Genomic DNA, 12099 nt, shown 5'->3' on the forward strand with positions numbered 1-12099 from the left:
ATTTAAAAGTAGAAAAACCCTGTTTAACTGCCACAGAACCACCATTTCTATCTGTAGTCATTTCTACTCATGACAGAAGACATGAAAAAGAAGCCCAACTGACACATTTCATCACTACCTAACAACAAGAAAACCCTAAAGAATATTTCCAATCCTGCAATGTTTCTGTGTCTGATTGTTTAAAAAGTAAAACCCAGTTTGATGACTCTCCTTGCAGGAGAAATTTCTGTACTGTGGTTCGAATACCTTTTGCTTTGCCAAAAGCTTTGCTAACTGAAATAGAGGAATTCCCAAATAACTTAATTAACCAGCATGTTCAAGGATTTAACATCCTGTTTAAAAAGATGTACATCTCAGTGCTTCTCAAAAATCTCCCAAAACATGAGAGCCCTCTCTTTCTTGTCCTCCTGAGCACGGAATAAGGACAATCTAGTTCTTTGACGACTGAGAACATAGCAACCTGTCAGGCTCATAATACATACACTATACAATTCTGTAGGTAGAGCCCAAAAGTAAAGGTTAAGAAGACAGAGATGTGAGATGTGCAGGCGCTGGGCTGAGTCCAAGGAGACTCCAGGGCAGATCCAGAAATGATTTTCAAGGTTTCTTTGACACGAAATTTAAATGTTACTCATTCATGTTTTTTTGATTAACTAAAAGCGAGGTGGGGGACAGCTAATCAAAAATCAAGCATAGCTCTACTTCACAAAGGGAATCCAACGAGAGTAATGGGTGTTACTGACGGCAGTGCTCTCCAAGTGCATTCTGTGTAAAACACAGACATCAGCCGCTGGAGTTCATGAATGCTGATGGTCTCTGCTTTCACAAAGGAGGCTCTGCCTAACACTTTGTCTCTAACATGCCAACAGAAGAGCAGAAACAATTTTTCACTAAACAGGCCCACAAAGGAAGAGGGTGGAAGTTACATTCATTCTAAGAAAACAGTTTAAGGATGAAGACAGTTTGTATAGCAGTGCACAGAGAAAGGGCACAGAGAATCAGAGTAGAATCAACGAAGGAAGGACAAGGCACAGTCACAACAGAAGGATCTCTCAATTAATCCCTAAGTAGATATTTTATTAAAGAATACCATCACTCTAAAATGACCTACTCACTATATGTGATAGAAGGACATGCTGTAACAGAAACCAAAATACTGGGAAACAGAAAAGTCTACTAAAACATAGATATGAGCTAGCCCCATGGCCTAGTGGTTAAGTTCGGCATGCTCCATTTCAGTGGCCCAGGTTTGGATCCCAGGGCAGACCTACACCACTCATCAGCAGCCATGCTGTGGAGGCACGCCACATACAAAAATACAAAACAGAGGAAGACTGGCATGGATGTTAGCTCAGAGCAAATCTTCCTCAGCAAACAAAGAAAAAGGAAAAAAGCAGTTGTAATAATTATAAAGAATAAAATAAGTACTAGGATGGAATAAAACTCTGTTAAATCACATAAATCTAAAGATCTTTTTTTAATTCCCTAATTATGTCTTTTATTATCTAAAGGTCTTTAATAACATGTTCTTCAGATTGCTCTGTTTTTTTTTTTTTAGATTTTATTTTTTTTTCCTTTTTCTCCCCAAAGCCCCCCGGTACATAGTTGTACACTCTTCGTTGTGGGTCCTTCCAGTTGTGGCATGTGGGACGCCGCCCCAGCGTGGCCCGATGAGCAGCGCCATGTCCGCGCCCAGGATTCGAACCAACGAAGCACTGGGCCGCCTGCAGCGGAGTGCGCGAACCCAACCACTCGGCCACGGGGCCCGCCCCTGCTCTGATGTTTTAAAGCTTCTTTTTTATTCTAACTTGTTATTTGTACAGTCTTCTAAATGCCAATCAGATAGTTAATATAAAAATGGCTAGAAATACATCATAAATTCAGTCTAATGAAGTAAAAGGTAAGTAGAAAAATGATTATTTCTACATGTAATTCTAATTTATTTAAATAATCATATTTGGAGATCTTGAAAAGGATCTCCAAGATTGGCTCCAACCCGCACCACCACCAAGGAAGAACTAAAGGCACAAGGGGAATAACTGACTTATCCCTCACGTTATCAAGGCAGGCAGCATAGGGCAGTCAGGACTGCAGCTCACCTGTCGTGACACCTAGTCTGCAATGCTCTCTGATACACCACCTTCCCCTCTGGTGCCTAAATATACCTTCCCGGAGCTTCACTTTTATCACCTGTCAATTTTACTAGGTTATCATTCAGAAAAGATTAAGAGAATGCTACTGTTCAATACCAAAGAAGAGAATATTCTGTTGGTTTTACTATATGTTTACTCAGTATAACCTGTATGACGTGTCATACAGGTTTGTCCACATCCTACAGCTAGTCCTACAGCACTTCAGACTTGAATGAAAGTCCTGAATAAAACCCCCTGGGTCACCACAGAAAGTACCAGAAATTATTTTTATGCTTGACAGGAGAAAGTGAACCAGTTTCAACCTCTATTAAAAACAAACAACCACAAAACAGAGACTGTCTGTTGCTATCTTTAGTTAACTCTAGTATAGATTCAGTTAGCTTTTCAATACATAAATAAGAGGCATCTGATGTAAATATTGGAAAGGAAATTTTTCAAGTAGAACTGAGAGATAAAGGAACCATTTTTTCATCTTTTCAAGATAGAGTTCATCATGAAACTTTATATTTAAAACTAGACTTTTTCATAATTTTATACGTAATGTTAACCATATAGGGAAGAATTTATAATTAAACTTATATTGGAAGCTTGGCTATTTTTATAAAGTCACACTGGACATGCAGTAATTGTATCAACAGCACACTCAATTTTACTGCCACCTATCTTAATAAACTCCCTCCTGTGCAGTTGAAACAAATACTCTTAGATTCTCAACAGCATCATCAAAAAGCATTAATGCTCAATTATGTAGCATAATAATGTTGTACAAGGCACAGTAAAAAGAAAACAACATAAACCCAGAGGGTCAAATAACTCTAAAACTTACTTAAGGACAAAATTACAAGCGTATACATGATATAGAAAATAAGAGTGACTATAAGCCACAGAATTAGGAATCTTTAAATTACTAGCAGCTATACATTGGAAATGATGGCAGTGAGTGGAGTGAATAATACAGTTATTAGATGTTGAGAGATGACAGGGAAGGCAAAAGTGCACGGGGCAGACACAGGAACACTATCAAAATTCTGTACATCTATGAACTGTTAAATCTGGACCAGGCGAATAAAAGGAGGCTGCCAAGAAGGAGAGGATAACTGTTAATAGCAAAATTAACTAAACAGGCAAAGCCCATTAATGGAGACAGCAATATGACTGCTGGAACCTAAGCCCAACTTTGCTACCAGGTGACCTTGAGCAAGTCGCCTTCACATCTTTAGGTACTTATGTGTACAACAAAGATCATGAATTAGATGATTTCTAAGATGCCTTTTGGTTCCAACATTCTCTGAGACTATAGTGCAAACTAATTCATATCACCTAATCATACAATGCCTTTGGGAATTATAACGTTTCTGATGTTCAAGGTATCTGAACACAAGTGTAAGATGTATGGTATAGCTTGAAAAGAGCATGTATGCCTCAACTGTACCCTATCTTGATAAAGTACCCATTTTGTTGACATTGTCTTAAAAGCAGCTTCTTACCACAGCGGGGTTCCTGAGGAGTTCCTTTCATAAACAACATGCAGGGGGCAGCATGAGTTAATTTCTTCAGGCGAAGGTTGAGATCTTCTTTAGGATGCTCATTACCACTGGGTGGGAAGGACCCGCTAGATGCGTGGCGCTGAACTTTTTTGGTCAACTCTGGGGCATGTGCACCATCTAATCGGTCAACTTTCTGAGAATTCTAAAGTTTAAAAAGTCATTTAGAATACATGCAGCATTCCTTCATCATCTCCATATTTTAGGCTCCAAAATTACAACAAGCACAAATCCACAGTTCTGGGCAATTTTTAAAGGACTATTATTGGAGAAGTTTTTAAAAATCTGATTACCAACTGCCTACAATGCACCTCAATTTTAGAAATAAATAATTGTTTTCTTTTTTTTTCCTTTTTGGGAACATACAAAGAAAACATTGCTATATCTCAAACTCAAACCAGATCACAGTCTGACCTAAGATAGAAAGGATTTTCCCACCTCTCAGGAATGAATCTATTATTAAGTATAAATGAGGTATTTGGGGAACTATGGTAACACCCAGGGGTGCCCTGAAGCACAGATTTGCTTCCTAAAAGAGTCATTAATCAAACCAGACCCAGCCAGATGTTTCATTACATACGGGCACATGCCCTAAACATCCAACTTCTGACGCAACTCAGGGAACACTTTGGGTCTACAGCAATATATCTGGATTTTTCTCAAGAAGCTCCTGGTTCTGGATGTCCACAGTCCATGTCACTTTTCTAGGACCCCCAGACAAGCAAACAATGAAACTACAAGAAGAAAGGGCAAAGCTAGGAACAAGCAAATGCCTAATGTTCACGGATCAGGGGAGCGGGTAAAGAAGCGAGACAGATAGCCCCACGGCCCACTACAGAGGCGTGATCTCTTGTGCCATCTTTATCCTTACCTTGAAAAATAGAAAGGTGGGGACAGAACTAATTTCATATTTTTCAGATACCTCAGGAACAGCTTCAGCTTCCAACTTTAAAATAAAAGAATTTAAGCTTGATTATAAAAAGGTCCTTCTTTACTATTTCAACATGTAAATCAGTTTCACATGCATTATCCCTTCAAGTAGTTGACGTTTTCAAAGAGTACAAAAGTTTATGACACATTTACATTTAAATGAGACTCACTGGGCTGGCATGTCAGCCACCGAGTCTGAAGTGTCAAAACAGGTTCAGAGGTTTTTATTTTGTTGCACATTTCAAAAGATGCCTGGAGGCTGTGAATAAAATTTTTGGTGCACTAGTGATCTAGTAAATTTTCAATCATATGCAGCGACTACTATATTGAAATCCATAAATCACTGACCCCAGTTATGTCATGATTACAGTGCTTATTTTCTGCCCACAGCAATTCTTGCTGTTTGCTCTATTGACTAATTTCAAGAGGCAGTACATCATGACTGACAGTTGCAGCCTTCTGCAAATTATGAAGCAAAAAGGAGTATTTCTTCAATAAACTATTGATGTCTGATAAATTTTACTTTTAACTCCTGCAAGGCTGTAGGACACTAAGCAGATACCTTGCTAGGTTACTTGCTTCTGGGTCTATTCATACACTGAAATACATTTTAAGTAAGATGACTGCATTCTGTCTGATAACTTCCTTGAGGTCCCTCAACAAGAGATGATGTGATATCTGATACATGGATTTGAAACATATTTAATAACACACTTTCTAAATAATTAGAACACAATTACTGTGAGCTATTTATGTAGGATTATATGAACAGTATACTTTAAAAAAAAAAAAACCAAGATATATTGCATCTCTCCCTCACAGGACTGTCAATGTAATATAAACTTTTTAAAACCAATAAAAATCTGTATTCACATACCTGTAGGAAATAAAATTTATTCTTAAATTATATTGTTAAAACTTTTTAAAATATCTATACTGCATTTTTCCAAAAGTGAAAGATTTCCCGTGGGCTTGAAATACTATTTGCTCTAGAGCTTCAGCCAGTGTGGCAGATCCGCCCAGAGGACTCCTGACAGCACGCGGAGGCAATCATTTGTCTCGGGTTTGGATCTTCTAGTTAATATTCTTGGACGCTCTTTTACTACCTTAATTCTTTTTTCTTTAGAAGACCCTTTTGGAACACTATTTTTAATTATTTTCATTTTTTAATGTATTTATATATAAAGTTATATACATGTGAAATCAACATAAACTGTCCAATAAAACTGAAAAAAGAACAGAGAAGACAAAGCATTCAGAGACAGCTGTTTAGAAAAGACTCTTCCTGAAGTTTTAGAAACTTTTGTGCTGTTTTCTTTCAAACAATTCCACGCTCAGACCAAAGAGGAGCAGAAAAGGTGATGGATGACAAAGGCAGTTCATTATTTTCCTTCTTTCGGCTAACATCTATCAAGTGCCCACCATACACTGGGCACTGGGCTAGGCTCACTTAAGATCCCCATCTTTGGTACTACTGGATTCTTACAGAAAAGTAATACAAATTTTAAAAAAGGGGCAATATTAAGTCAAAACAAGATAATATGGTCTTAAACCAGAGCAAAACAGGTAACATCCTGACTCATAAAAAGAAATTCCTATATACTTTTTTCAAAGCTGTTCTCTTCTCATATTCCTGCTGATTTCCAATAGGGTCTCTTACTGAAAACTGTTCTGGGAAGCAAATAATCCTCTTGAAATTCCTGCTGAAGCTGAGAGGATCACTACACGTACCTCTCCTCAAATGAGCACCCAGAAGACGAGATCTTAATAAGACAAAGACAATGGTGACAGGGTGACAGGCAAATCCTCTTGAGCAAGGGCCAGAGGTACCATTAAAGACAAAGCCAGGGGCTGGCCTGGTGGCGCAGCGGTTAAGCGTGCACATTCAGCTTTGGCGGCGGCCGGGGTCCACTGGTTCAGATCCCGGGTGCAGACATGGCACCGCTTGGCACGCCATGGTGTGGTAGGCGTCCCACATAAAAAGTAGAGGAAGATGAGCACAGATGTTAGCTCAGGGCCAGGCTTTCTCAGCAAAAAGACGAGGATTGGCAGCAGTTAGCTCAGGGCTAATCTTCCTCAAAAAAAAAAAAGACAAAGCTATTCCCCAGAACATAGGGCAAGTGAAGTCCTAAAACCTCTGCAGCACTAAAACTCTTTGGAAATATTTTTGTTGGATATAAAACAACACAACAACTATAACAATGAAAACAGAAAATAAATATATAAATATTTAAAAATGATCTGCATTCAGAAGAGACCAAAGATGGTCAATAATAGCTATCTGCACCATAAACCATGACAGGTCCTTTAAATAAAAGTGCCTAGACTACTTACAACCTGGAACGGTGGGAGGCATATTATCATCTCAGCTTTATAGATGGCTAGGTAAAAAGGAAACCTATCCAAAGACACACAGTTAATAAGGAGCAGAGCTGAGAAACAAACCCAAGTTCGTTTGACTAAAACAAAGTCTACACTTTTTTCACTATACTATGGTTACCTTTTTCTACTACAACAATCAGAAAGAAAGACTAAACTTCAAAGATGGGATTTATACATGACTTCAGGACCAAATACGAACATTTCCAGAATGGAATCTCAGACAGAATGCCTTCGGTGGGAACGTCTTTTGCTTCCTGTACTGTGAATCTCAAACTTGGACACTTCCCCTGCAGTATGCTGTGTGCCTCTGGAGAAGAGGCGAGAGCAGAGGTGTTGCTACAGCAAGATAAATCCAGAGGTAGGGAATTCTCTCTCTAGCCTACTTCAGTTTACCAAAGGTCATTGAAAACTGCCAGGACAGTAACGGCTAATGCTATGATTTATTCTAGACCAGACACTTCTAAACGCATTTCGTCTACTGACTCATTTAATCCTCACAACAATAGGTGCTGTCACCACACCCACCCCACTAAAGAAAGTGGAACTGAAAGAAGTCAGGTAACTTGGTCAAGATTACAACACTGTTGAGTGGTGGAGCAAGGCAGTCTGGCTCCAAAGCCAAGCTCCTACACTGCCATGTTGCCATTTCACCAAATCCAATGCTTAGTCTTTTTTCCTCATTTTACTGACCTTTCAGCAGTCATTCAGTAAGCATGACAACATGCACCTTCTAGCAACACCCTTCCTTTGGCTTTCCATGTTTTGTTCTTCCCTTTCATACTCTTAGACTCAGTCTTTGGCTTCTTCCTTCACCTCTGGCCAACCTATACATGGCTGCATGTCCCAGGACTTGGTTCTGAGTCTGCTTCTCTTACCTACACTCATTCTCCTAGAGTGGTCTCATCCAACCTCACGGCTCTAACAATATGGCAACAACACCCAAGTTCTATGCAGGCCAGACCTTTCCCCTCACCTCCAAGCTATACATTCAACAACTGCACTGAGATCCCTACTAGATATCGCCCATTAAACCTGCTCCTCCCCAGGGCTTCTCTATCTCATTTAATCCATCCAGTTGCTCAAATCAAAAAGGAGACAACCTTGATTAATCTATTTCCCTCATCCTCAACATCCAACCCGTCAACAGGTCTTCTGGGTTCCCCACCAAAACATAAGCCGACTCAAACCATGACATTATTTCAACACTCTCTCTCCACTATTGTCCAAGGCATCTCTCTCACCTGGCCTAGTGAAATAGCCTCCTAACTGATGTACCTACTTCTAGTCTGCACTGTTACTCTCTTCGAACCATGCGGAGACACAGCAGCCAGAGTGATCAATTTAGGAATCAGACTGTGTCTCAGAATAAAATCCAAGCTCTACCATCACCCACAAGGCGACTTGGCCCTTGCCAACGCCTCCAACTTCATACCACAGCCTTTCCTCCTTCACTATCCGTCAGCCCCACTGGCCTTCTGCCTGCTCCTCTAAGTCTGCACTTGCTGATCCTCTGCCTAAAAGCTCTCTCTCAGCTTTTCCAATGACTGTCTCCTCTTCATTTTTTAGCTCTCGCTCCCCAGCCTCAACCTAAATAAAGCACCCCACCTCATCTTTCACAGCCTGCCTATTTATTTCTTTTGTAGAACTTATAACCATCTGAAATTACCTTGATAATATGTGTTACCCATTTACTGTCTATGCCCTTACTGTTCTGTATTCCCAGTAACTAGCATTATGCATGGCATATAATGACAAGTGTTCAATATATAAATTCTGACAGAATACTGAACAAATCGTAGTCACCACTCCTAAGCCAAGAACGGAATGCCCACTGGCCAGCGGTGGCACTGAGGCTCCAAGGTTGAAGAGAGAATGATTAAACTCAACATTCAGGGACATTTTGTTAAACCTCATACAGAAGCTTCTTTCTACTCTGTGACATGTGATACAAAAGGAAAAATTCTCAAAATCAAATTCTTTCTTTGTCAGTCAAATACAAATTTCAAAATAGATATTTAAAATAACATTTCTGAAAACTTTTTTAAAAAGACTTTTGCCAAACTTAGCCCAGTAACAGCTAATAAACTATGTTAATTGTGATTTTTTTTACCAAAACAACACAGATAAAAACTAGGATATTTTTAAGACTTAACAATTCTACTAGAATTATCTGAGAGGGATTTTCACAGTTCCTAAAAAATGGAATCCTACATATGCTCTCTAAGATGCCAAACAAACTACAGTCATGTGTTGCTTAACAATGGGGATACTTTCTGAAAAATGATCTTTAGGCTATTTCATCCTTGTTAAACTACAGTCATATGTTGCTTAACAACAGGGACACGTTCCGAAAAATGGATAATCAGGTGATTTCATCCTTGTGTAAACATCATAGAATGTACTTACACAAGCCTAGATGGTATAGCCTGCTATACACCTAGACTATATGGTACTACTCTTATGGGATCACCATCGTCTACGTGGCCTATCGTTGACCAAAACATTATTTTGTGATGCATAACCATAGGTAACATTCTGAGGCTGAAAAATAGGAATTCGGCTAGTTAGTTGGTACCTAGTTATTATACAGCTAGTTGGTACCTTCTGAAAATTGCCCTACAATGTCTGCTTGCACGTACTAATTGTACAGATATTTAGTAGTAAACAGTGTAAACTACAGAAATTATCTATACTGATTATATAGACCTTTAGAAATTAAACAGTGTGAACCTGTATTTTTAAGACGGTTGCACATTTAAGAATAAGTCAAACTATAACAATTCCTATTTCTTTAAGGAATCAAAAAATACAAATTTAAGTATATAACTCTTTCTGCACCCTTGACCTTATAGCTGAAGTTACAATGGATGTAAAATGCAAATACAGCAGCTACTATACAAACAAGATTAATACTAAATGAAATACAACTGTATAAAATCTCATCCACCAGGCAGCTGATAAGTCTGACTTTGAAAATTTTGCACTCAAGTGCATTATATGGTTAAATGAGTACCACAGCCTAGTAGGATCAGGGTACTATGCTGGAATTGGGGTGGGCAGCCTGGCATGAGAGATGGGAGCTAACTGCATGAAGGAAAGCAATAAAAAAAAAAAGAGAACATGGTAAGGTAAAGGTCCCTACCTCAAGTATCCCACCACCTAGTCAAGAAGCCAATCAAAACAGGAATTAAATGACAGAAGAGACAAAACTACAAGATATTCCCCTAATAGTCCAACCAATGGCACAGACTAAGTTCAGAGACCAAAAAAAAGCCACAGGGGTATATAGGAAAGACTTCATACAAAATGGATTTGTTGTGAATCACCATGTTATACACTTTAATATATAGTTTTTATTTAAAAAATAAAACAAAACTAAAAAATAGTCAATTGCCACCCTATAAAAAAATGGATTTGATTTGGACTTTGAACACGACTACTGGTACCCAACTTTTTCGTCACCCAAGAAGCCTTACGCTATTCCTCCTCTTTCCTGCCCCTCTACCAGACACTGTATCTTGAAAGATTCTATCTACCAATTGATTAAATCATAAACGTGTACTCCCATTTTAGTTAAAGTGCTACCAAACTGACTTTATACAATTTGAAAAGGAAAAGTACCTGACATTTTAATTAGCTATTTAATCTTATTCTGACTAAATGGAAGGTTTCTATGAGATTTCAGGAATAGAAATAAGTCATGTATCTCCTCTAAGCCCTTGGAGGTGTGAGAATATCAGAGCCTCAGGATCTGACTAGATATGGGAGACGATGCACATGAGCAGAACATCACATGTTACAAACGTGACATAGGAAAGAGCATGGGTGCACTTTCTCACTTCATCAGTGCAGGAAATGAGGGGATTCAGATGCAATAACTACGAAAGCCTTGCCTTTCAGCAATCTATTCCAATTAACACAAACTACTCAGACCAAAAATGTATGCTAACTTTTCTCAGTATATTTTGCCATCATCAACGAAATAAGAAACTGTTTATAGTCACAAGACTTTACAATCAAACTACTAAAACATCATGTTTAAGATCACCTACATAATGGTTCTATAAATCTAAGTCACAGAATGGACTAACCTCTATACTTCACAAGCTAAAAATGTCAAACTATTAACCACTTAAAAAAAGAGACTAAGAAAAAAAATTAAAAGACACAGAGGTAGTAGAACATCAGTTCTATACCCCAGAAGTTTCAAAAAGCTCTCTAAGAAAAGAAAGCTATTCTTAAATGAACCACACGCTTCTTGTACTGGGAAATGCCAATGCGTCTCTCAAGTATTTTACTTCTCATTTGCTCAGTATTGTTCAGCAATTGTGACCTTTTAAATTACCTACCTTACAAACTCCAGGCAAATTGTCTTTGCCCTTGATGATGTCTAATGAAAGAAAAACTACGCCACCAGAAAGTAACGAAGCCTGGATGAACTACCCATCTAGCATTGCTACCCGCCCCATGAATGGCAGGTGCAGTCGGGTTCAGGTATCCCCAAGAGATAAGTGCTTCTGATCCCTTGGCTTGACGAGACACTTAAGCACTTGAACAACTTAAAATCTCACTGCCAAGTTTGGTACCAATGTGAGAAGTAATTCTATAGTCACTTTAAATAAATCATTCAGATGGCAGCTAAGAACAATGTGTTACCTAAACCAGTAACATTATACACATAAAAGCAGACTTACAATTACCATCACCTTGATTAATCTTATGATTGAAATGTTTAATCATTTATTTCACTTGTAATCATTATCTTTTATCACTGACCAAACATGCAGTTTTAATGTCCCCTTCTATTATTTATAATGGACACTTTAGGGTTACGTTCTAAGGTTACATTACACATTTCATTGGAATTTTAAATAAGTTCTTAAATTTTAAAAAGCTATCTATTATATTCATACTGGTTCTATCTGCATAAAGAAACACTAGAAGGATTCATACAAAATTAATACAAGCAATTACTTATGGGGGGGACAATAGGGCTGACAGGGCAAGGAGTGGGGTGAGCCTTCTCAAGGTACATCTTTTTACACTGTTTTGATTTCTGAATCACCTAAGTGCAATACCTATTCAAAGTA

The 12099-nt window shown here is 38.4% G+C and overlaps 1 protein-coding gene across 2 annotated transcripts in view; it reads right to left on the reverse strand.

The window, feature by feature from the left end:
- GLRX3 (glutaredoxin 3) overlaps positions 1 to 12099 on the reverse strand; it is a 32622-nt gene that overhangs the window by 12828 nt on the left and 7695 nt on the right. For both annotated transcript variants that reach the window (XM_070561746.1, XM_070561809.1), the window contains exons 3-4: positions 4569 to 4643; positions 3641 to 3842 (exon numbers count right to left, since the gene is read on the reverse strand). In XM_070561746.1, coding sequence (XP_070417847.1) covers positions 3641 to 3842; positions 4569 to 4643 — 277 coding nt within the window. The remainder of the gene's footprint in view (positions 1 to 3640; positions 3843 to 4568; positions 4644 to 12099) is intronic.

Source organism: Equus przewalskii, chromosome 1, assembly GCF_037783145.1.
Source record: "Equus przewalskii isolate Varuska chromosome 1, EquPr2, whole genome shotgun sequence".
Lineage (NCBI taxonomy): Eukaryota > Metazoa > Chordata > Mammalia > Perissodactyla > Equidae > Equus > Equus przewalskii.